The 27,057-nt window shown below is 40.0% G+C and overlaps 1 protein-coding gene across 7 annotated transcripts in view; it reads right to left on the bottom strand.

Annotated features, from left to right (window-relative positions):
* LOC127577845 (activating molecule in BECN1-regulated autophagy protein 1-like) overlaps positions 1-27,057 on the bottom strand; it is a 340,012-nt gene that overhangs the window by 275,076 nt on the left and 37,879 nt on the right. For all 7 annotated transcript variants that reach the window (XM_052029452.1, XM_052029455.1, XM_052029456.1 and 4 more), the window contains 4 exons: positions 25,270-25,453; positions 24,583-24,755; positions 20,824-20,890; positions 11,598-13,063 (listed from right to left, as the gene is read on the bottom strand). In XM_052029452.1, the coding sequence (XP_051885412.1) occupies positions 11,598-13,063; positions 20,824-20,890; positions 24,583-24,755; positions 25,270-25,453 (1,890 nt within the window). The remainder of the gene's footprint in view (positions 1-11,597; positions 13,064-20,823; positions 20,891-24,582; positions 24,756-25,269; positions 25,454-27,057) is intronic.

The raw sequence follows: 27,057 nt of genomic DNA, 5'->3' as shown, positions 1-27,057 counted from the left end.
CTTGTTAAAAAATATTTTAAAAGAACATAACAAGCACCAACTTCATAGTGTGAAAAGCCTTAGCTTTCCTTGCATAAAACTTTCTTCAATTTGCTTTTAAACATTTCCTCAAACTTGTGCAAGGAAAATATTGGTTTCAGTGATGTGTAAAACAACAGCACCACCAAATGGAGAGAGAAAATACAGCAGAGAGAGAAAACACTTGAATGGATAACCTTGCCATCCTCGATATATTGCTCATATAATATATAAAAATCCTAAAATGACATTTATACATGATCTCATTCATGTAGAACCTTTTACATCTATCAGAAGGTAGAATTGGTCAAAATTATCAATTCTGGTTTTCAGCTTTGCTGCATACAAACTTGCCAAGAGGATAATGTCAGAGAGGATACATTCTGTCCTATGGTAAATGAAGAAATGCTTTCCCAGAGGCAGCAGACTATTTTATGCTTAGTTAAAAATCCCATGTTTCACCATTTGTTAGCAGAGGAAAAAAAACAGGACGAGGAGAGCGAAATCCAGAATTTCTCTGTTCCAGAAGATGCTGCAATGATTCACTGCTTTTTGCCCAAAGACCAGGAAATTCTCTGTCAGCAGCCATCAAGGTATCAATATGTCAAATGGCTGTCGAATTTCAGAACAGCAAGGAGGGAGCATTGCATTGTCAGAAGGTTCTGCCCTTGAAAGGAAGGATTAAATCAAGGACTTGCCCAAAAGATAGAAAGTGGCAAAGGATATTGTGACATTATTTTGAAAATAAAAGTAGTTTTCGTGCAGGTCTGGCCAATATTCATCATTCAGTCAATTGTCAATAAACAAATCATTCTGACTGCTCTTCTTACCATTCCGAGGGTTTACACTGTGTGCCAATTAGTTGCTGTGTTTAAAATATAAATAGTAGGATCTAATAGCCATTGCAGGGACACGCATGCAAACAAATGGGCCCAGGAACTTGATATTCGAGGGAATCTGACTTTTCAAAAGGATAGGTGGAAATGAAAAGGAGATGGATTAGCTCTGTTAATAAAGGATGAGATCATTGCAATGGTAAATATGGAATGATATGGCTCTGAAACCCAAGATGTAGAACCAGTTTGTGTAGAACTAAGAAATGGTAAGGCTGAGAAGTCACTGGTAGGAATAGGACATGAAAAAATAAAGAAATACTGGAGGCTTTTTAGAAAGGTGCCTCAATAATCATGAGCAATTTTAATCAACATATAGACCAGAGAAATTAGCAAGCATAGGCTGGAGGACAAGTTCAAACAGTGTATTCAGGATGGCTTCAGAACAAAACATTGAGGAACCAAACAGGGAGCACTTGAGATGAAATTTGGTACCGTGCAAATAGATCAGATTAATCAATTATCTCACAGTAAATGATCCCTTCAGAAACAGTGATCACAGATGGTAGAATTTCAAATACAATTTGAGGATGAGAAAGTCCAGTGCGAAGCCGGTGTCCTAAAGTCAAGTGAAGATAATCACAATGGTACAACAACCAAGTTGGATACTGGACAGTGTAAAAAGATGCAATATTGAGACAACAGAACAGAAGTGGCAGTTGTTTAAGTAGATACTTCATTGTCTTTCTTTCCAGTGAGAAAGACAGACAATAAAAAAGGATGCACCATTGATGGTTTATTAAAGGAGGTTAAGCAAAGTTTAAATTGGAAAAGGCATTGAATGCTGCAAAGGATTGGGGATTTGGAAACAAGGATGATGAGCAAATGATGGAAAGGGAGAAGATAGAGAGTAAACTAGCAAATAATATAAAAACAGATGCTGAAAACTTTAACATGTACAAAGTAAGGAGTAAACATTGGCTCCTTTGAGGACAACACATTGCAATTAATGCAAAATGGCACAAGTGCTAAATGATTATTTTGGATTGGTCTTCACAATAAAACAATAAAAACAGCTGTATAATAATGGACCAAAGGGATAAGGGGGAGAAATGGAGGAGGAACTTAAAATTATTTCTACCACTAGAAAAAATGTACTAGGCGAACTAATGAGGCTGAAAGGTGACCTGATGGCCTACTTCCAAGGCTTTTAAGTGAAGTGGCAGCAAAGATGGTGACCGTGTGGGTTGGCATCTACCAACATTCCCTGGGCACTGAAGAAATCCCAGAGGATTGGAATACCTCGATTTGAGAAAGGAGGGAGACACAAGCAGGAAACTATTGGCCAGTTAGCCTAACATCTGTCATTAAGAAAATGCTGGAATCCATTATTAAGGACACTTAGAAAATCAAGAGACAATCAAGCAGCGATGGCATGATTTTTTGAAAGAGAAATAGTTTTGGACAAATTTGCTGTAATTCTTTAGGGATGTAACAGGGTGAAAAAAGGTAAACCAGTAGATACAATATATTTGGGTTTTCCAAGAAGGCTTTCAATAAAGTGTCACACAAAAGATTACTGCACAGAATAAGAGGACAGGGTTGGGGGTAATATACTGGCATGGATAGGGCAGTGGCTTAGTAACAGCAAGCAGAACAACTGGATCTGTATCATATTAGTAATCATTGGTGGGATGCTATAGGGACTGGTGTTGAGGTATCAACTGCATATAACTTTCTATTAATTACTTGGAGATTAAAAGTGCCATATCCAAATTAGCTGTCGATACAAAGATAGGTAGGTTAAGTGAAAAGGATATGAGGATGTTGATAGAGTCATGGAGTAGGAAAGCAGGCGGATGGGACATGATGTGGGAAAATGTGGGGCTTCCCACTTTGGAAGGAAACATTATGAAGCCACTTATTATTTAGGTAGTGTGGGACTACAAAATAAGTGGCAGTACAAAAGTACCTGGATGTCCTAGTATAAGAAACACCAGAACATAGAATGCAAATACAGCAAGCAATTAGAATGGAATGTTGACCTTAATTGCAAAGGATGTGGAATATAAAACAGACAATTTGATGCAACTTTGTAGGGCACTGGCAAGACTGCACCTGGAGTACAGTGAACAGTTTCAAGGCAGGATAAACTTGCACTGGAGGCAGCACATAGAATATTCACTAGGTTGATAGAAAAAGAAAGGTTCAGTGAACTGGGTCTGCACACACTGAAGTATGGAAAAATGAGAAGTGATCTTATTAGAACACAAGGTTTTGGGGGATTAACAGGGTGGATGCTGAGAGAATGTTTCACCTGTGGAGGTTTGTAGAACTAAGGGGCATAGTTTCAGAACTAGAAGTCAGCTATTTAAGATGGAGATACCTTGTTCTTTCTTTAGTTTTAGACAAATTAATTGCAAATTTTTCATTCCTTCTGAATGCAGTGACAATGACATTGGCAATTCTGTGGTACAAGCTTGCTTCCTGCTTCATCAAAGCATAACATAGATTTGCAACACTAACTCTCTAGATGACAAAGTTCTCACAAACTTAATTTTATAATATTCAGTATCAATTCTACAAAAATCACACACTATAGAATACTGCTCAAGAGGTGGGCAAAGACCAACACTATTGCCTCTTATCGTGGACTACTAATCCATTAAGGGATGGAATGATTTCAAGTTTTGAGAATACATACATCATGAGCAAGAGGATAACTAGGGAGAGGGTAGGACCACTCAAGGTTAAAAGGAGGCAACATGCTTGGAGGCGAATGTGGGCACGGTCCTAAATGAGTACTTTGTGTCGGACATGGAGGATAACGGGGTCAGTGTGGAGCATGCTAATGCACTAGGGCATTTTGAGATGAAGAAAGTGGTGGTGCTGTGTCTCTTGAAGAATATTAAGGTCGATAAGTCCCCAGCACCTAATTGGATATACCCCAGGTCACTGAGAATGGCAAGAGATGAGATTGTTAGGGGCTTGACTGAGATTTTTGTGTCCTCTCTAGCCACAGGCGAGGTCCCAGAGGACTGGCGAGTAGCTAATGTTGTTCCTTTGTTCAAGGAGGGAAATAGGGATACTCCTGGAAATCATAGACTGTTGAGTCTCTCTGGAAGCTTTTGGAGAGGACTCTTAGGGATAGGATTCATGAGCACTTGGAAAAACATGGCCCATTTAGGGACAGTCAGAATGACTTTCTGCAGGGCAGATCATGTCTTACAAACTTGATTCAGTTTTTTGAGGAGGTGACAAAAGGTGATTAATGAGGATACATCAGTGGATGTTGTCTATGTGGATTTTAATAAGGCATTCAGCAAGGTCCCTCCATGGTAGGCTCATCCAGAAGATTAAGATGCATGGGATCCATGGTGACTTGGCCATTTGGATTCCGAATTGGCCTGCCCCGAGAAGACAGCAGGCAGTGGTCAATGGGTCTTATTCTGGTTGGAAGTCCATGACTTGTGGTGTTCCACAGGGATCAGTACTGGGACCTCCACTGTTTGTGATTTTATATATATATATATATATATATATATATATATATATATATATAAATATAAATAAGGTTTGCAGATGACAGAAAGATTGATGGTGTTGTGGATGGTTGATGAGTAGAGGATTGCCAAAGGATACAGCAGAATATAGATCAGCTGCAGATATGGGTGGAGAAATGGCAGATGGAGTTTAATCTGGGCAAGCATGAACTATTGCACTTTGGGAGATTAAATATAAAGGGAAAGTAAATAGTTAATGGCAGGACCCTTAACAGCATTGATGTACAGAGGGTCCAAGTCCATAGCTCCCTGAAAATGGCCGCACACGTTGACAGGGTTGTAAAGGCAGCATATGGCATGCTTGCCTTTATTGGTCAAGGCACTGAGTTCAAGAATCAGGAAGTTATGTTGCAGCTTTATAAAACTCTGGTTAGGACGCATCTAGAGTATTGCATTCAATTCTGGTTGCCCCATTATGGGAAGGATGTGGAGGCTTTGGAGAGTGTGCCGAAGAGGTTTACTAGGATGCTGCCTGGATTAGAAGGCATGTGTTACGAGGAGAGGTTGGACAAACTTGGGCTGTTTTCTCTGAAGCAGCAGAAGCTGAGGAGAGACCTGATGGAAGTTTATAAGATTATGAGAGGCATAGATAGAGTAGGCAGCTGGTATCTTTTTCCTTAGGGTTGAAATGTGTAATACTGGAGGGCATGCATTTAAGGTGAGAGAAGGAAAGTTCAAAAAGAGATGTGCGGGGCAAGTTTTTTTTTTAAACACAGAATGGTGGGTACCTGGAATACACTGCCAGGGTTCGTGGTGGAGGTATATACGATAGAGGCACTTAAGAGGCTCTTAGATAGGCACATGAATATGCAGAGAATAGAAGGATATGAACCATGTGCAGGCAAGAAGGGATTAGTTTAATTAGGCATCATTAGCTTAATTAATTCAGCACAACATTGTGGGCCAAAGGGCCTGTTCCTGTGCTGCACTGTTTTATGTTCTATATTGAGCTCCTATCAATTACTTCCAGTGGTGTGGAGGAATGAGTAATCCTATAGCACAGCAAAACCAGGAATGTTTGATTCTTTTAGTTAGGGAGCTTAAACATAAAACATTTCTCATTTCTATAACCAATACATGATGGGATTATTGGGCATCAACTTGATATGAATACCAATCACTATGTTCACCAAAGGCCACACAAGAGGGCATTTAGGAAGCAAAAGTTGATATATGCCATGTTCCAATGAAGAATCTATATGCAAAGGGAATAGAAAAAAAACTTGCAAAAGCCAAATATACCCAAACAAAATTAACTCAAAGGTGTTTCAACAACCTGTTGTCCCAGAGCTCAATAAGAGATACATAAAGTAATCAGACAAAGGTTATAATGCATTGTAAGCAGAAGGTTTACAAAACCGGTACTTGGAATGGGCAGGTTACTTTACAAGGAAAGGTTGTACTAAGCTAGACTTATATCTTCTAGAATTTAGAAGAATGAAAGTGTACTTGCTTGAAACATCTCAAGTCCTGAAAACTCTTGAAAAAATTAATTTGGAGAGGATATTTCCCCTTCTGGAGTAATCTAGAATTAGGAATCACTATTAAAAACTCAAAGATCAGCCATTAAAGGTTTGTTTTCCCCCCTCAGAGGCTGGAGCGCCTTTGAAACTCTCTTCCTCAAAGAAATAGAATCACTGAATATTTTAAAGTAAGAGATAAAAGTCACAGAGTCATCGAGCAATACAGCCATGGATACAGGCCCTTCAGCCCCACAGGTCCATGCCGACCACAGTGCCCACCCAGCTAGTCCCAATTTCCTGCATTCAGCCCATATCCCTCCAAACCCCACCCCTACATGTACCTATCCCAGTGCTTCTTAAGTGATACGATTGGACCTGCCTCAATCACTTCCTCTGGCACATTGCAGAATCTTCAGCAGCAAACCAAAAAGCACAAAGCTTTTGTCTTACAAAAGTTTTAAGAAGGTTACAGAGCTCAAAAATAACATTTGATATGTAGAATCCTCGATGATGAAATATCACTCATGAAAAAAATTTAAATCCATTAACATTTATCTATGGTGATTATAAACCCTCTCCATCGCCTAATTTTTAGTATTGAAGATTTTGTTATGAACTAATTATAGTTTAATAAGCTCTTCAAGGTTTACTTGGACCTCATGCAAAGGTTAACAGCTCCTGGATTTCTGCCATTAACAGCACAGTGTTCTCCATAAGCTGATACCAGTTAATGACAGCAACAACAAAAAAATCATGCATTTTGTATTCTTGAAAAGCAAGGGACAAAATATTTCCACACCCAAACCGGAATGAAGAGTTGAGATTATTATCAGATCGCACATGATCTTATTAAATATTAGAGGATGCTTACTCCTGTTCCTAATTCCCATATTCATACGTACCCATGTTTGTACATATACATTTGAGAAAATTGCATAGTTACAATAGATTGCAGATACTGTAATCTGGAGCAAAAAACAAACTGCTGGAGGAACTTAGCAGTTCAGGAAGCATCTGTGGAAGCAGAGGGATGGTTGATGTTTCAGGCTGAGACCCTGCATCAGGACGAAAATTGTGCGCTTGGGCTGAATGCTTCCCGCTCCATGTCAAAACTCTGATGCATAAAGTAGGTTTGGAATCCACAAACATGTTCACATAAAACAATGCAGATTTTAGGCTGAATGAGAACATCATTGAAACATTTCAAGTTCCAAACCCAACCTTAAAACTGTTAAAGAAGGAACACAAGAAATAAGAATGAGGCAGCCACATCACTCCTCCAACCCCGCTTCACTTATCAATAAGGTGAATGAATATCTGCATCAAATGCTGGCCTTAAGGGTATTGTTATCTTAGAAGAATTTTTTTTAGAAGAATTTTTTTTCAATTATATAGAAGGTTGCATTTTATGCACATTAACATTCAAGAACTTAGTTTAAGGTGACAAGCACTAAGCCCAAGCATAATGCCTTTCATCATGAGAGTTCATCTTACACTTGAGTAGCTGAGACCCAAGCTATATTCTTTGGTACAGAAAAAAGTAATTTAATCAAACATGAACAGATTTTTAACATGACTTCAATATGAATTAAAAGGCAAGTCAAATTAAACAATGACTGTCAAATTTTCCACCCATTGATAGCCAGAAAGAATTCATCAAAAATGACAAAGTAACTACAATGCTCACTTAGGTCATTTTCTCTTTCAGTTAAGTTGCTAGGCAACACATTCTGCAACTTGGACCAAGCAGTTTTAATTATCCCGAGATTCTGAATCATAATTAAAACCCCAGCACAAATCTGGAGAGAATTTCAGAAAGGAAAAATATGCTCCTTGGCAAAATACAGGAGCTAGTCAGGTAAGCATGACAACAAATTATATTTTGCGGACTTAGTACAATTGTCTTCAAGCTGTATGAAAGTTAATTTTACAGTCTACTAAACATTGATCATTTTGACCATTTTTCACACTTCACTATCATTTATTTTTCATTGGTCATTTGAGAAGAAGTTCCCATTTGCAAAACTTAAAGTAATTTTGTATTTCTTTGGTTTACTGCAAAATATTATTTCCTATCACAAGGCTCAGAGTATCGTTAATTTCATACCAAATGCTATTGATACAAAGCTCTACTATTCTTTCTCCATTTGTTTTGTATCATTGCAGCAAACTAGAGGGATTATAGTTGGAGATGCCAACAAGAAGTGCCTCACTGGTTCCCCTCCCCACCTCTCTCCCTTTATTCCATGCTCCACCTTCCTCTATCAGATTCCATCATCATCTTTTGTCACTTCCACCAATCACCTTCCAACTGACATCATTCCCACTCTCCCCCTCCCTCATCTGCCTATTACCCCACCTCACCTGGATCCACCTGTCAGATCTTGCTCCACCCTCTCCCACTGTTTCTTTCTTCGGTTTCTTACAGTCTCTAGGTGAAGGGTCTCAACCCCAAATGTCGACTGTCCATTTCCCTCCATAGATGCTGCCTGACCTGATGAGTTCCTCCAGTGCTTTGTGAGTTGCTCTACATTCCAGCATCTACAGTCTGGATGTCACCATGTAACCGTGGGGTTGGGTGGAGGGAGATAAATTTGCAGGCTACCCGATACTGGACTGGAGAACAAAAGGAGGTGGAAATCTACTTCTGCCCACTTTCCACCAACCACCATATACAGTTACAATAACTAGGATCATGCTCAAATCCAATGCCTCTGGAGTAAAATAGTTGACTAATACTCCCCAGTAAAGGTTATGCATGAATAAGGCTCATGCGTGAATAGGGCTCATTTGGGAAAAGAGAACAGCTCTGAAGACAGGGATTAGGAAAATTCAACCTGTACAACTTCAACATGTATATCTAAACAGTTAATTTGAGTGCTTCAGTGCACACAGAAAAGTACCATACAAATCCTTGACACAACTTTTCCTCAGTCCACACACTATGCATGCAATATAATAATAGATTCACATTGTGCTTTACATTGGCACCTAGCTTAGTGCTATCCTGCAAAGTGCGAATTTGTTATAAGTGTTCTTGATCCTCCAGTTTGAATACTCAGATGCAGACCCACCTACATTTTAGAAAAATACATCCACTCTGACTGTGCACCGCAGAAACCCAGCACAAACCCCTGCTCTCTGCAGCTGTTCCCCCAGCAAAGGCACTCCCACGGTTGACTGTATGAGCGCTGACATTGGTGGAACAGGGCCAGCAAAATGGCTTCTCAGTGCTGAAACGTGGGGCTCAAGGCAGTATGATGAATGCCATCTCCCTCTCTCGGTTCAGATGTACATTTCTTCCAGAGGGTGATGAGAGACACCATAGGATCCAGCTATCTGTGAACACATGGAGCCAGTACTGCTATTCCCCAGCAACAGCTACACTCATCTTACTGACCAGGGTGCAGCTCTGAACTCCACATGTAAGAGCTGAGCAGCCACACCCCTCCCCGTCTGACCACATCCACCCTAACATAATTTTACATAAAAAACTAGACCAGTTGGAAAAGAAGTGTTTTTTTTCTTCATCAAGAGTAATCAAATTTTCCTTTTCAAAGGTTATTTATGGATTGGTCAATTAAAAACTTCACATCTGAGATCGAATGAATCTTGTTACAGAAGGATATCAAGATGGGATATCCAAATATGCTTGTCGTATTTATCAGCCGCATCCTGAATTAAATAAAAACAACCTTCAGGGACTGAATGACCCATTACCATCCCAAGCTTACTATGCAGACCACAGCTACGAAATAAGTAATATGGATATATTTCGTACAATAATCACACTTCACATTCTGCAACACTTAATCAGCAATGGTACTTCAGGCAGAATATAGAAACATATACCATGGAAACAGGCCACCAAACCAACACGATCAAGTACCAGTTTACACCAATCCCATTTTATTCTCTACTCAGATTCTACCACTTGCTTATATACTAGGGGTAATTTACAGTGGTCAATTAACCCACCTACCCATCCGCCTTTGGGATGTGGAAGGAAACCAGCACAGCCAAGAGAAACCCACATAGTCACAGGGAGAACGTGCAAACTCCACACAGACAGCATCAGAGATCAGGATTGAACCTTGTTGTGCTACCTACTACACTATTAAATAGCTCATGATGTGAAGGTGGTGTTATGCTACTTTAAACATTTTACCATTGTACAACAGGCAGCACACAGTTATTCACTGCTAACGTGTTTCATCTATCAAACAATTTGACATTATTTTATAATGAAGCGCCTAACACTCTTCTTGTAACCGGGACTGTCAAAGCCAATTTTGTAAATTGTTGTGGATGCCCGTTTAGGGTACTAACACCTACGAGTCAACTTTTTTTCCTTCAGGTTTCAATGATGTTCAGAACACCAAGATCAGACTTTATTTGGACATACATGGTTCTTCTGGGCTTGCCTTTAAAAAGTAAATTACCCAGGGTACTTTAATAAGAACATTAGTAAATAAAATTTGAGACCATACTTTAGAAGGAGGTATTAGCTTGGTCAAAGAAACTGATTGAGGAGTAAAGAGTGGTGGCACAGCAAACAAGTTCAGACAGGCAGTCGGAGGTCAGAGCATTCGCAGCTGAATGAGCAGCCACCGATTATGGAAAAATTAAAATCAAGAGTGCTCAAGATGTCAAAATTGAAGCAGCAGAGATAACTTAAGGCTGTAAGAGACAAATTATTAAAGGACTATAAAATCAAATATTAAATTTAAAAATCAATATGTTGCTTAACAGGTGAAATTTTAAATCAATGCCCCAACTAATCAAGAAGATGTAAAGCAGCCCTTCAAAACCAGTTAAAAAAAAGCATGTTAGACCATAAGACACAGGAGCAGAATTAAGACATTCGGGCCATCGAGTCTGCGCCGCCTTTCAGTCGTGGCTGTTTTTTTTGAAACCCCATTCTCCCATCTTCTCCCCAGAACCCTTAACCCCCTTACCAATCAACAACCTACCAATCTCTGCCTTAAATACAACCAATGACTTGGCCTCCACAGCCTTCTGTGGCAATGAATTTCACAGATTCACCACCCTCTGGCTGAAGAAATTCCTCCTCATCTAGTTTTAAAGGGACATCTCTTTATTCTGAGGCTGTGCCCGCAGATACTAGACTCTCCTACTAATGGAAACATGCTCTGCAATTCCACTCTCTCCGGGTCTTTCAGTATCCACTAGGTTTCAATGAGATTCCCTCCTCATCCTTCTGAACTCCATATTATCTCCCTGTTCTGGCAAATAGTTATTCCTCAATCCACAACATGGAAATAGGTTATCTGGTCATTATCACATTGCAGGTCGGGATTTTGCTCGCACACATTAGCTGGCATGTCTCCCATGACAGTAACTATGCTGTACGAGAACTTCCCGGGGAATTCCAGGAATCCAATTGCATCCAAATGCAACAAAAGTTCACATTTCAGATTCAAAGCTAGGCCACCCAGTATTTAATTATGGAAGACAACATTTAACCAATTTAAGTATGAAACAAGACGTTTCACTTCAAGCTTAACATGGACTCATTAATGTCAATCACAAATTGTGTGTTCATATGCAATTGGTAGACCAGGCGTGGACCTTAATTTAAGCCAGAATCACACTGAATGTGTAGCAGTCAGTTGTTTTCCTTGTATCATCACCATTTGAGAAAAGATGCACAAGATTACCTTTTAATTCATATTCTTAAAACTAAAAGCAAAAATTACCTTCTCAGTAAATTTTCTTCTGAGTTTTCTTCAGGCATTTCTTGGTTTAAGGCCTCTTGTGAAACATTCGACATTCTGTTTGACGTTGGTTGACTGTACACCCGCTCCCAGTGTCCCGTCTCATTGTTAAACGTTAGACCCATTGTACGCTCCCCCTGCTGGCCAGACCCATGACGGGTATATCTGCCTTCCGAGCTACTCAAGCCATGGGCCCTACCCATGATCCCTCTACTCGGTGGCATTGGGGATTGGCTACTTCCATGCCCTAGTGGTTCGTAATTGTTTGGCACATGCCAAGAGCTGCTCTCATTTGATGAAAAAAGTTGTGTGGTCCGCTCCCATCGCTGAGTGTCATGGTTGAAAGTTAAAAGGTTATGGCAGGCTCTACAACGACTCAGATGTCCACCTGATGAATTGGAAGTGTTTTCGGCATTTTGCTGAGATGGGCCAGCCCTATTAAGTTCTATGTTGTTATTTAGGATCTCCTGCACCTGCTGGGATTGATTGGACTCATCACCAACCCGCTGATCCACGTCCTGGAAGCGGTCCATTTCCATGAAATAGCGGCTCAGGTTGCACTGGAGAACATTCCTGACAGAGGACTGGTTGTTCGGTCTCTCTTCATCCATACTGCTGTTAGCACCAGTGTTGACACTATTACTTGTGCCAGGACTAGAGACACCTCTCCCCTCAGAAGCGAAAGTGTAAACAGGTTGAGTGTTTGTCTCCTGCTGTCTTAGCACAGATAGCAAGTTTACAGAAGATGCACTAGTTCTAGGAGGCGGCATACTTTCCAATTCAGACCTTGGTGATACGTTCAGCATTGTTCTTGTCCAATCAGACCCACTTAACCTTGGACTCTGGTCCCTGTAGCCTGGGGTGGTATTAGATTGTTGCAAACCTCCCGACTGGTATGCCGTGTGCCCTAATAAACCCCTCCTGCTAGTGGCTGCAGAGAGATTTCGGAGAGAGTTACCAGAATTCTCATAATTTACAGTACTGAATGCTGAGGGACGGTCGGGAATACGAGGGTCGGGCTGGGATAAAGGCCTTTCAGGAGGAATACGAGGCTCAGTCCGTGCAGATGTAGAGTTGGTGGTAGAAGAGGATGTTGAAGGAGTACTGTCTTCATTGGGTACAGAAGAGGAAGAAGATGACCTCAGTGCAGAGCAACGACTACAAAAACAAACCAACCCCATGTGATGAACACATTCCTGTACTGGATAGCTGAAGCGGTCACGAAGAACAGCATATACGGAAGTTCTACCACTTTCACCTGCTGGCAAGGCGTTCTCCTCAGTCTGGCTCTGATCTCCCGTTGAAGTATCTGATGACCGTGAGGACAACATGTGCAGAAAGTTGTGGAGCAGTGGTGTTCGACGGACAGGCTGCGATTGGAGGAAAGATCGCTGGCGATACTGAGGTGTTTCAACGTTATCCAATGGAATTTCACCATCGTCATCATTCTTGGGAGGGTGGGGGGATGGGGTGGAGAAAGAAAAATAATTAGAACATAAACTGCAGAATTCAACACATCTTAACCCTTCAGGAATTCTCCATACAGGTCAACTACCCCCTTTTAAGTGCATTTCCACAATTCTAATTTGGGAGAGGATTGGAAGAATGCAATCAGCACCAAAGATGGGAGATCCCCAAGAAATACTTCCAGGCCTCCTCATGATACACTGGCAAACTCTTAATGTATAGATTCAAAATAATCTTCTGTTTGCAATGACTTCCTGTGAAATTCAAGCAACTGAAGATTCTACAGTCAAACTGGTCAATCTGGAGCAATAGGAAACACTTAAACAAAAGTTCATTGAGCACACTCAAAGACCTGCAGCACCAGGACACAAGTCAGATCAAGACCTTACAAACTCTTGCCATCACAACACCTGCAACCATTAGGTTTCAAATTTTAATTCAAGTTACTGCAACTCCACCATCTCATCGTAAGAGTTCAGGTGCCAGTTCACACCAGTATTTAGTCAACATGCCGTTTTCCCCTCCAATTTCCAACACCTGGAAATACAGCAATTCCATATATTTGAAAATTTTGCAAAGGTCCTCGGCTACTTCAGATGCAACTGCTTGCCTTTAGAAATCCCCCATTTTTTCCTTGCCCATTTCATGCCTATTCATTTCCTTATCTTGCCAATGCTTTTGGTATCAACAGGCTGGCAAGTTGAGAGGACAGTATTAGAATATTTCACTGATCAGAGAAGCTTGCCTTTGATTACTGACTAAAACCAAACTCAAGCCTGCATCTCCAACACACCCCCACATCGCCCCAGTCGGATTTGCTTTGTGGCTGTTCAGCTCCCAACACCCTTGAAGTCTTGCTGTGGCAACACTGTCTGCAGCTGGTGATTAACCTTCAGGTGTCACATCCCAAAGCCCTACTCAGACTGTCTGATAGCCTCTGACAGCTCCTGCCTTCACAACCATCTCTAAGCGTCTACAGTCAGAGACACTGAGAAATAGATGAAATATTATCAAAAACAAACAAATTGAATTTTGGAAAAAAAATCATACAGATAAAAATAGATGAATGATCTAGCCCATATTCCAGTTCCATTGCTCTATGATTTGTTCATTTAAAAAAAACACACAATTTGAACTATCCATGACTCCCATTACAAAAAGGAACATCACTAGATCATCATTATAGAGGCACATATCTCACTCTCGCATTGTATGATTTAAACTTAAATCACATTATTCTGTAAAGTTGTTTTAAAATGAAATATAAACCATCAAATAGGAATTTGCACAAGAGTTATTCAGCAAAAAATTCAATAATAGTACAGTCAACCAGAGTAAACCTATTGTATTTCATTTGCAAATCTGACAAGAACCAAGTGAAAAATCAACTATGCTGAAGTAATCATCTTTTTTTCAGCATCACAAGTGTGAACAAGAATCCATAAAACAATAGCGAAACACAACCAGCTTCTGTTTGGAAAAATGAAATTCTGCGAAATTAAATTTAAATTAGTATTGCATGACAGAACACTAGAATAGTACTGATAACCCCTGCAGCATAATAAAATAAAATTGCATTCAAATATTCTTTGAAGGCCTGTATTCAGAAAAACACATTATCAAAAAATAATGCAGTATTCACATACGAACAAACATAATGAGTAGGCAACTAAGCCCCTCAAGCCTGCCCCACCATGGCTGATCTCTCCCAGGCCTCATCCCATAGAGTCATAGATATGGAAAAAGGCCCCTCAGCCCATCAAATCTGCCCCCAACCATTAAACACCCATTTACATCAATTCAATTTTTATTCCCCCCACATAACCATCAACTTCCTCCAGGTTTTACCACTCACCTTCATCCCAAGGGCAATTTACAACAGCCAATTAACCTACTGACCCACACATCTTTGGAATACGAGAGGAAACCCACACAGTCATAGGTAGAACGTGCAATCTCCACACAGAGAACACTGGAGATCAGGATCGAACTCAGGTTGCTGGAGCTGCAAGGCAGCAAGTCTACTAGGTGAACCATTGTGCCACTCCTCATAGCCCTCAATTCTCCAATCTTTCAGGCATTTTTCTATCTCCTGTTTAAATACCTCCAGTGATCTGGCCTCAACAACCGTCTCTGGTAGAGAATTTCAGACATCCACCATTCTGACAGCTGATTGATTATAATGCTAACTCCATATTCCCATCTGTCCATAGTAACCTTTCACCTCCATGTTAAGTCAAGAACCTATCTATCCCCACCTTAAAAATGTTCAGAAACACAGCTTCCACCTGCTATGAAGGAGAGAGTTCCAAAGACATTAAACACGCAAAAAAAAAGCTTCATGATTCTCTCATGTCCATTCTGCCCTGATCCCTCAGGATCTTCCATACTTCAATCAAGTCCCCTCTCACATTTCTAAACTCCAGCAGATACAAAGCTAGCCACTCCAACCTTCTCTCATAAAACAATCAACCCATTCCAGCTATTTGTCTAGTAAACTTTTTCTGAACTGCTTCCAACGGATTAACGTCATTCCTTTATTGAGGAGAGTAATCGGGTACACTGTACTCCACATGTGATCTCAGCAAAGTCCTATATAACTGAAGCACAACCTATTTGCTTTTGTCTTCAATTCCCCAAGCGACAATAACAATGTCAGCTTTCCCAATTCGTTGCTGCACCTGAATAAGCGCCTTTTGTGAATCATGCATGCCGATCCCCTCTACATCTCAGAGGAATTTTACTGCACTCTTGCACCAATTAATAAAAGTGTTTTTTTGTTGAATTTTTCCCCCACCATTACATTTTCCTGCATTATATTCCATTTGCCAGATTGTTGCCCACTCATAACCGATATACTTTGCTTTGTAGCCTTATTATATGCTTCGTACATCTCATTTTCCTCTCCTTTGTACCCTTAGCAAATGTAACCACCATACTTTATGCCTTTGAATGATTTGTATACCTTGTGAAAATTTAGATAAATCCTAAACATTAACAGATAGAATGATGTCATTAAGGATTTTCACAGATTTATGCTTGGAATTTAATATGATCCATCAGACCACATTGACAATATTAGTATTTAATATGGAGGCAATTCAGAAAGATTTTTCATTTCTAATTATCAGAATTAATACCTCTCTGGTATTGCTTTCAATCCTAACAGCACCAAATGAAAACAACTGTAATTGTACCGTCACTTCCCTCAATACCTTGGATGTCCTTTTCATTACCTGCATTTGAATTTTCTACCTCAAACTACAATTCTTCATGTAGTTCCTCATGCTGAGTGTCTCTGACATACCAATTGTCTTTCAGTGAGCTTCTTGCTTCCTCCTTCTCAATCTCCCCTTTTAGCTCCGGGTGCTTGGGATTTACGCTTTTGGGAAGATGCAGAAGATTAAGTTGCATGGTAGATTGAACCCAAAATTGGCTTGGTCATAGAAGACAGAGGGTAGTGCTGGAGGGGTTTTTTCTGACGAGATGTCTGTGACCAGTGGTGTCCCTCAAGGATCAGTGCTGGGATGTCTGTTGTTTGTAATACATATATGATGAAAATGTAGGTGGGCTGATTAGCAGTCAACACAAAAATTGGGGGTGGAATTGCAGAGTGAGGAAGGTTGTCAAACGATTTAGCAGGATATTGATCAGTTGGAAATCTGAGCGTAGAAATTGGCAGATGGACTTTAATTCTGACAAGTGTGAGGTGGTGCATTTCGGGAGGTCAGATGCAAAAGGAAAGTGCACAGTAAGTGGCAGAACCCTTAGTGGTGTTGATGCAGAGAGATCTTGGGGTGCAGGTTCATTGCTCCCTGAAAGTGCCAACTGAAGTGGATAGGGGAGGTAAAGGCGGCGTTTGGCATGCTTGTCATCATCAGTCAGGGCATTGAATATGAAAAATGCCAAGTCACGTTGCAGCTGTACAAAACTTTTGTTCAGTCACATTCTGAGCACTGCATACAGTTCTGGTTGCCACATTACAGGAAGGATGTGCAGGCTTTGGAAAGGGTGCAGAAGAGGTTCACCAGGATGTTGCCTGGGTTGGAAAGTAATATCCACAAGGAGAGGCTGGACAAATTTGGATTGTTTTCATTGGAGCATAGGAGGCCGAGGGGGCACCTGATAGAAGTATATAAAATTAGGAGAGGCAGTAGGTGGTCAGAGTCTATTTCCAAGGATGGAAATGTCAAATACTAAAGGGCACAGGTTTAAGGTAAGGTGAGGGGGGTGGGGAGAGCCGGAGGAAGTTTAAAGGAGATTTACAAAGCAAGTTTCTTTTCTCCTCCACACAGAGAACGGTAGGTGCCTGAAACACGATGCCAGAAGTGGTAGAAGCAGATACAACAGCAGTGTTTAAGCAGCATTTAGACAGACACATGAACAAGCAGGGAATAGAGGGAAATGAACCTTGTGGAGGCAGATGGTATTTGTTTAGGTTGGCATCAAGTTGGCACAGACAACGTGGGCTGAAGAGCCTGTTCCTGCACTCTACTTTTGTACGATCCATGTCTGACCTACACCATCCTGCAAAGAATACTGCCATTAGAAATTGAAGGGACAAAATTAAAGGTCTGATGTTTTGTCTTTCCCCCATTCTCTCAGAATTCCGCATGCCATTTTCTTTTCATTAGATTGAGAGTGGCCATTTGAGCACAGAAATGCTGGATTTGTTGTGTTACGAGCCAGGTTGCTACTTGGTGAGTGTCCTCTTGAGGCACCTAGACAGTAGTGTAATGGTGTGTGTGGCTTTATCTGACTACTGCGAGTGAAAAAAAAACGACTATAACTGGAGCGTACTGGCAGTTGCACAGAGACTAAGGAAGCGAGAGCGATGGTAGCACTGATTGCCGGTCTCTGTATCTATGGATGAAGAGCAATCGCTGCCACTGTCAATGTAATATCCATGTATGGATTTATGGAGCCATCTGTGGAGTTCACTTTGTTGTTAACCTGTACTGGAAAGCAGGCATATCTGTGGATGGCCACGTATCCAGTGCCTTTGGTGGGGCAGATATTTCGGAACAAAGCAATAGAGATCTTCGGTGATTGAGGCATCGTATTGTTCCATCGTGGAACTTGCGGATTTTGTAAACTCCTTCTCCCTACATTCCCTCTACGTTCTACTGTCGTTTTCAGAAGCGTGTGCTCATCGTTCTACTCCATGCCTTGCTGAACTGAACTTTGAGAACTATTCCTAGATTTGGGGTTTGGGAACTTGCCACACACACACTTCAGGTTTATTTTGGGGTGAATGTCTGATATCTAATGTTTTTATTTCTCTTATAATTACAAGTAGTTATTAATAAATAGATTCTAACATTTTTACATGGCTCATGTTTCTATTGTTGCTGGTACATAACAGTAGGAAGCAATGAAGGACAGTGGATGATGATGCAAAAGGAGTGGTGTGGAGTGACAGTGAGGAAGAGTTGAAATTAGGGCTGAGAATGGATACCATCATGTAGATCTGACTGACAGGGTGGCAAAATTGGTAAGACAGCAAATAGATTCGAGGATGAAGAATTTCTGAAGTCTCCTGCTTGGCAACATTCCAATTACAAGCAGTTACAAATTACTTGTGTCACCCAAGTCTTGCCAAATCTGAAGCTATTGATACCCAATGCTCTCCATGAAAGGTGCCAAACCCAGAGCACAGTTGTGCCTTAATCCGAGAGAAGAGGAAAGAAAGAAAAACTCTTAGTGATATACATCTGTAGAATCAAAAGCGGAGTGATTAATCAACTTACGATTGTAAATTTCACTCAGCAAACATCTCTGCTGAGGAATCTCAAATACATTTTGATACCTTCATTACCAAACTTCATATGTACAAACAATAACATCAACAACAAATATTTCTTCATGGATTATGATATAGAACAGCAATTTTCATAACAGAGTCCAGTACTCCTTTCCAATTGACACAAAGCAAACAGTTATAAATTCTCTATTCAGACTTTTGATCAGTTTTGAAAGATCAGAGACACATCAGTAACCTCCCATGCTGAGTGATACCCTGATACCTAAAGAGCTGTACAAAACTTTCAACATCTTTTTTTCTGATATACCTTCTAATCCCTCAACATCTTACTGAACCAGGATTGGCAACCTGACATGATTGTAAAGATATAATAAGGGATGTGTCAGAACACAAGTGAAAAACAATTCTGTTACTGTTTATGTCACACTGCAACTTAACACACAACTCAACGGAGGGCACCCTCAGTTTGAAGAAAGGTCTTTAGCTCCACAAAGCATACACAATGATCACTCCTACCAATGCCATAACATGAACATGCATCTGCAACAGTACACTAGCAACAATGAAATCAAGCATCTTTAGCCCTCATATTGGTTATCCCACCACAGACTCTATCTGGACAGTTTCCTTCAGGACTCAGCCAGTTTGGCCTGTAGTGGATGATACTGAGGCACTCTTAATAATGGGCATTGAAGGTCCCCATCCAAAATAAATTCTGTCCCTTTGTTACCCTTAAACAACTCTCCCAAGTGGCATTTAAGATGCAGGGAAGATGTACTAGCTGTGGAAGACCAATGGATGGTAATCAGCAGATTTCATTGCCCATTTGACCCAATACTCTAAGACTTCATAGGGTTTGGAGTCAACCTTGAGAATTCCCAGGGCCTCCTGACCAAACATGGCTGTGCCATCACCTCCTCCTTGCTAGTCCAGCAGAAACCACCCCCCACCCCACATCTTCTGTCCATCTGTAGGATTTTCCAAGTGTAGCAATAATTCCTTCAGTGTCTTTGTGCAAATCCATTCAGCGAAATAGTAAAAATTTACACAAATTGTCAACATTCACAGATGGAATAATTCTATTAAGCATTTTCTACAATTGATACTTTGAATTTATGATCTATCAAACATCATTGCCAAAACTAGTATTTGAAATATAAGCAAGTCACAAAAAAAATTCTTCTACTCTAATTATCAGAATTAATACCTCTGTGGTATGCTCATGGAATCCTTATGCAAATATTGTGGAGGACCCTGGAATATTAACCGGAATTCTGGCAATACAACTATGTCAGACTGCAGCTTGGCAGCTGTGGTTTAGTTCTCCCAATTTAGGCAAATGGACTGGTGGACAGAAGTCAAGGCAGAAACCATAGTTGATTGCGATATTGATGCTAATTGTAACCACCATCTCCTCCCTGGCTGTGGTCAGCCAGGTCGAAGTTCAGCCATTCATCCATGTATTATTTCTCATATTTCCTTATGACATAGGTGGCTGCTCAGCCCATTAATCTATGCCAGCTCGGAGTTGCCCCACTCCCCTCCTGCACCCTCACCACTTACTTCTCTGTAAACGATTCTCTCTCCATGCCCAATAACATTGTCCTATACCTCCACATCATCCTACCACCTACATGCATAAGGGACAATTGAGAGTAGCTAATTTAGCTACAGCCAGAGAGTCGTTGGGATGTGTAAAAAAAAACAGAGTACTGGAGGAAACCATGCAGTCACGGTCAGGATGTAAGACTTCACACAGACAGTGTTGGAGTTCAGAAGCAAACCTGGGTTGCTGGAGTCGTGAAACAGCAGCACTACCTGCAGCGTCACTCTGAACTCAGACCTGGGTGTAGAAATAACTCATTGGTTAACCTTAACCAGTCATGTTGACTGTTTTTCTCTCTTAAAAGGAAATGACTTGTCAAAACATTGTCATTAGAACTTAAAGGAATAATAATTTTAGAACCAGTAAACTACCTGCTGGTTGGAAGGATTGACAATTGCAGTCAGGAGGTTGTGTCCCAAGGAATCAAATCTGACCAGTCTGCAAAACAGAACAACATTATCACTCACTTGTAACATGCCTCTAGGCAGACAGGGGTTGAGAATCTCATAGTAATGCTACTTGAAAACATTTTTCTGAAAACAGCTTCCAATAAACACGAAGCAAAATATTACTATAAAATTACTAAAAATACTTAAAATTTCAAGAAATTTCAGAGCAAGAAACTTAGTTTTTTCGTGCTGCACAATTGCAAAACCATTAGTGCAACAGCTCAGTTAGGATACTTTCCAAGTAATTGAGAACAATTCTGTATTGTGGCTTCAAACTCAAAAGGAACAAGATGCACACTATAAATAAATGCAAATAATCAAAAGGGAAACTTGCAAGCACACTCGTGCACACACGTAACACATCATCCAACTTGTGTGTGAAAGCTGTTTTATGCAATGCAATGAAATTCTCGAGCGCCAATGATTTAAGCACCTGAACCAGGATTTTTATTGAAGGACAGTTACATTCAAACCTTGCATAATCAATCCAGTCAGATTTAAAATAGAAATAGTACACCATTAATACAAGCAAGTTGGTTTTATTTTCCTTCCAATTTTAAAAACCAGAGACAAATGATATTTTTGCTGCGGGGAGGAACTGATAGGCCAAATAGCTTGGAAATATAACTGGAAAGGTTTCAGGTAAATCTTGCAGATCAGAGGCATAAGGAACTAATTGTTGAATAGTAACACAAAAAAAAACAGAAGAGAACGTAATTAACTGATATTTCCCCAAGGATAAATTAAAAAGTGGTTCACAGTGCTTCCTACAATCAACCCCATGCTAAATTTATTGTCTGCAACAAATCAATCAGCTTCGCTATAAGCCTTTACAACAGACCCACAGCCATTATTTACTTTGTAGTTTCCCTGTAAAGCCATAATGAAACATTCAGCAATGAAACAAACTCCGTCCATTACATTCCAATTCATCGAAATGGAACAATATTAAAAGATATAATGTACCAGCATCCAGGATCAGATACTAACTGAATATATACCCCAACACTCGAGATGATAATATTATGAAGAAGGCACACTACCACAGAACTTAGACACCAAACAAAAAAAATTATACAGTCAACATTCTGTCTGTGAAGTGTTAATATTTTCACCAATATCTCCATTTGATTCTCAATGAGATACCTCTAGAGTCAGAAAAAAATTTGTTTGCCTAGGAGACTAAAAAAAAGTAAATTTCAAATAAAAATCTAAGCATAAACATTGGCACACTCTCTGGAAAGCACATTGCAGAAACAAAATACAATTTGGGTTCCTGTCCCTGACAGCTAACAGGTGCTTCAGATGGAAAGTGGAATATGTAGATATTGGGCAATATCAAAATCAGGGGACTATGGATGAGTAGTTCTCATAGTTACTGCACATTACTAACTTGTTTTAAACATGGTAAATACTTCCTTAATGCTTTACGGGATCTCTCAGCACCACTCATCACGTGACACTACTTTAAGGAGATGAAAGATGCCAATTGGATTGGATTACTACATCGCTAGTTAAGGGTTGCAAATTTATGTCCATTTCAGACCAAATTACACTATGATTACTCACTGAAGTAGAACAACATGTTCAAGGGCTACAAGAACGTCATACTGAAGGCCATAGCATACAATAATGGCACCGCACTGGGTCAACAACCTATAAGTTGAAAGTTTAAACAGCACCGCAGCAAGCAAGAAAAACGAATTCAATAGTTTTGTTTTACTTATATCTGGCACAGCAAAGAGATAAATACTTAAGTTTCCCCTCTGTCAAAGTAATCCAAATGGTTTGCTGATGTCCTTTGAGAAGCAAACAAGTCATCCTTGCCAAATCTGCCCCAGAAATTACTTTGGTCCCACTGCTTTGTTGTAAAAACAAATCTCTCACAGCCATCTTCCAAGGGGTTAGAGAGATGTGCAATAAACATGTGCCAAGATCACTTATCTTCCAAAAACATATTACATTGTGATCAGAGTGACGTTCAGCAGCTGTGACACTTTTTTTTAAAAAAAAGTGAACCACAAATCACGAATTGCTTGCTAAAATTTATATGGTACGCACCATAGCATGCAGCTGGCTGTATAAAGCTTAAAACTTCTACTCTTGAAAGTAAAAAGTTTACAGTTAAAGAGTCATACAGCATGAAAACATACCCTTTGGCCCAACCAGTCCATGCCGACCAAGATTCCCATCTAAGCCAGTCCCATTTGCCCATGTTTGGTCCATATCCTTCCAAACGTTTCTTATTCAATATACCTGTCCAAGTGCCAATGAACCTGCCTCAACCACTTCCTCTGGCAGCTCATTCCATATACTGACCACTCTCTGGGTGAAAAAGTTGCCCCTCAGGTTCCTATTAAATCTCTCCCCTCAAACCTACGCCCTCTCTTTATCAATTCCCCAACCCTGGGAAAAAGATTCTGCACATTTACCCTATCTATGTCCCTCAATTTTATACACTACCCCTCATTCTCCTACACACCAATGAAAAAGTCCCAACCTGCTCTCCATAACTCAGTCCCTTGAGTCCTAGCAACATCCTTGTAAATCTCCTCAGCACTCTTTCTAGCTTAATGGCATCTTCCTTGTAGCAGGGTGACCAAAACTGAGCACAATATTACAAAATGCAGCTTCACCAAAATCTTGTACAACTGCAACATAACATCCCAACTTCCATACTCAATGCCCTGATTGATGAAGGCCAGCTTGCAAAAGCCTTCTTCACCACCCTGTCCACTGCGACACCACTTTCAGAGAACCATGTACTTGTACTTCTAGGTTCCTTCGTTCTACAACACTCCCCAGGGCCCTACTGCAGTTATCCGCACGTTAATTGGAAGACAACATGAGAAAATAAGGAACAAGTGCAGGAATAGGTTACGCAGCCCCTTGAGCTTGCTCTACCATATAAAAAAAAGATCATGGTTTATCTTTCTGACAAGATTTTCCTGCCCAATCAGCATAACACTTGATTCCTTCTGGAACCAGAAATCTAATGATCTCTGTTCTGAATGAAATCAATGACCAAGTCTTCATAGCTCTCGAGGGTAGAGATTTGCAAAAATTCACCACCCTCTGAGTCAACAACCGTCTCCTCATTTCAATCCTAAATGGCCTACCCTTGATTTTGAGCCCGGCTTACAATGGTAATGGCTGCAGTTAACCTAATTTTTTTTTGTTATGATACCTGCTTAAAATTCTGAAAATTTTTCCCTGAACCCAACCCTTTCACATTAATGTTAATCTCAGCACTCCATGTAGCATAGTCCCAACTGTGCTCCCAAACCTACACTTGTCTTGTGACAACGACAAATGCCAAAGAAATGAGCCAACAAGAATCATTCACGTTGCTAATTTCCAATCAATGACTTTTTGTAAGAATCACATAGCTTCTGAACTTTGTTCATCTTTGCATTTTGTGATGCTCCTTTCAACAGTGTTAATCCACATTTAATGCACCATCTCTCAGCAGTAGTCTACTGATACTTGCACTGAACTCCCAGCAGCAACTGAACAGGAAAATAGTTTTAAACAGAAGGCTCACATTAGAAGCTCTATAACAAAGAAAAATCTTTTTTTTTGATTATTTTACATAAACAAGATTCACTCCTTGATGGAGTAACATGCATTTTTTTCGCATGTTCCAGGCAGCAGCTCTCAGTTAGCTTTATACACACCAACCTGACTCGCTCCATTTCACTTGCAGTTTTAACCACAGCAAATGGCTCACGCCGACTCCAATCCCAGAAGTGGATCTCATTTGCAGTAGCTATCAGAAGGAGTTGTGCCATAGGATGAAAGGCTAAGGATGCTATGGCCACATTGTTCTCTGTAAACCAACTTTCACTGCCTCCCTGCAAGATAAAACATTCAGGAACATTTTGCTGCGTTCAATGTAATGTTGTCAATGCTTGCTAAACAAAGAGTACTCCAGAAATTTAAAAGAAGGCAAAATAAACAAAGATCTATTTTACAGTAAGCTCAATTGGAGATATTAGTTGTAGGAGAAGATACAAAAGGAACAATTCCTTCCTTAACCCACAGTAATCTAGGTAGAGTCAAAATTTTATGGGCAGTCACTTGTTAGTTAGAGCCACATGAATGCAAGTTGTGCAATTCAGTACATTTATCACTCATATCCCATTGACAATTCCTTTTTAGAAGGAGCTTTCCCTCATCTAAGAGTCCACAGTAAACAGTTTCCACTTCCTTCACTAGAGGCCAATTAGTTCCAATTCTGCAGATACCCAGCCCATATTATTAATATTTCTATGTGCATCAATGAGTAACCTGTTTCCAAACTTCATAATTTTTTTTTCCAACAATCACAAATCACTTCACATTCAGGCTAGGTTTTCTCACACTTACATGTAAATCCCAGATTCGAACCTCTCCATCCAGACATCCAGATGCCACAAGCCCTTGGATGGTGGGGTGAAAAGTCACACACCAAGGAGTTCTTCTATGACCCACCAGTGAATGGATACATCGTCCAGACTTAACTTCAGTGATGTAAATATTGTGATTTACATGGGTGGAGGCCATCAATGTCCTAAAAAGATTAAAAAGCAAGTAGTCAACATTAAATAGTACTTAAGCATTATGACTGACAAGACACAACTAAAAAAGGATTTTAGATTTATAATGCACAATGCATGGTCTTAGACAGTGAAAATACCCAGATGGTTACATTTGTACATATCTAGCAAGTGAAAATGCAGTGGGAAAGCAGGCTATCATTTCAGAGTTTATTACCTGGAGAAACGAGGAAAGCAGAACAAGCACAATGCACAGCAAAACAAAATTAAAATATATTGTGATGAGTAATGTAATATTATTATTTGATATGTATAATCTTAAGAAGGCTCGTAGGTGCAGAGGAAACATGCAGAGGTCTTGAGACATCGACAGTTGTGGCTGTATGTTGAATAGTCACAATTTCTGTTGAAATGAGGCTATACGAAGAGTAATGGCCCAATGTGCACCTATGTAAATGCAATACAAATGAAGGGAAAGACAAGAAACCTAAACTTGGGCCCACTTAGCCAAATACACAATTTATTTTCAGGCATTTCAGACCAGCTTACAGCCATGATCACTAATCCTGAATTTAGATGACAAACAGCTGATTTACATTGAAAATTATTTCTTAGATCTTCTCAAATAACAGCTGGTACATGCTTACGTTTGTCCCTTCATTTTTCATGTGTGTATTACAACACAATGAACCAACTTACTTGGCATATTTACCATTCCAGGTATGTTAATATTTGTTCAATCTAGTTTAAGTAGCACAAGTAACACGAGGCTTTATTTAACATGCAATAATTTCCTTCCAAACAAAACTGAAATTCCTTCCAGTGGGAACTGCTTGTGCTCGCTTCCAATCTGCAAAAAAATTGTGTTCAAGTTTGCCTTTTACAGATTCTCCAATATCACCTTGCTGCTTAGTGTTAGCTCACTACTACATGGCGAGGCCCTTTTACTTTTGTTGAAGGTGGGGCGACGTGGGGGGTTGTGTGCAAAACAACCCCTGCCCACAAAGCTGATAAAAATATGGACCACCAGCTATGTTGTACCACCTGACTAAACCGGCTACCAAACCAGTCAAAATTGTCAATGTTTGAGAGCATTTCGGACTTGCAAAAATTATTAAAAACCTAACAATGAAGAAAATTTTAAAAAAACCACTGAATTAATATTTAACTGGGCCTGATTTTATCCAATGGATTAAATTACATTATTTATCCCCCTCTGCTTGAGTTCTTACTTTCAAAATTCTAAATCTTTTAAACTTCAACGTGGAACCAGACAGGGATGTCCTTTGAGCACTTTGTTCTTTGGTTTGGCCTTAGAACCTTTGGCTATTTCTCTCCGAGAATCTAGAGATATCCTTGGTATCTCCAGAAGAGGTATTAACCACAAAGTTTCTTTATATGCTTATGATTTATTACTTTTTATATCTAATGTTGAAGCCTCATTATCTCCTATGCTTTCTTTACTTTCCCGCTTCAGTTATTTTTCAGGCTACAAATTGAACTTATACAAGAGTGAACTTTTTCCTCTGAATAACCTGGTACCATTTAATTTTAACATTCCTTTTAAAATTGTAAGAAATCATTTTACCTGTCTGGGGGTGTCAATTACAAAAAATTA

Source organism: Pristis pectinata, chromosome 14 (genome assembly GCF_009764475.1).
Source record: "Pristis pectinata isolate sPriPec2 chromosome 14, sPriPec2.1.pri, whole genome shotgun sequence".
In the NCBI taxonomy this organism is placed as follows: Eukaryota; Metazoa; Chordata; class Chondrichthyes; order Rhinopristiformes; family Pristidae; genus Pristis; species Pristis pectinata.
Note: the sequence above shows the minus strand (reverse complement) of the source record. Positions and strands in the feature narration are given on the sequence as shown.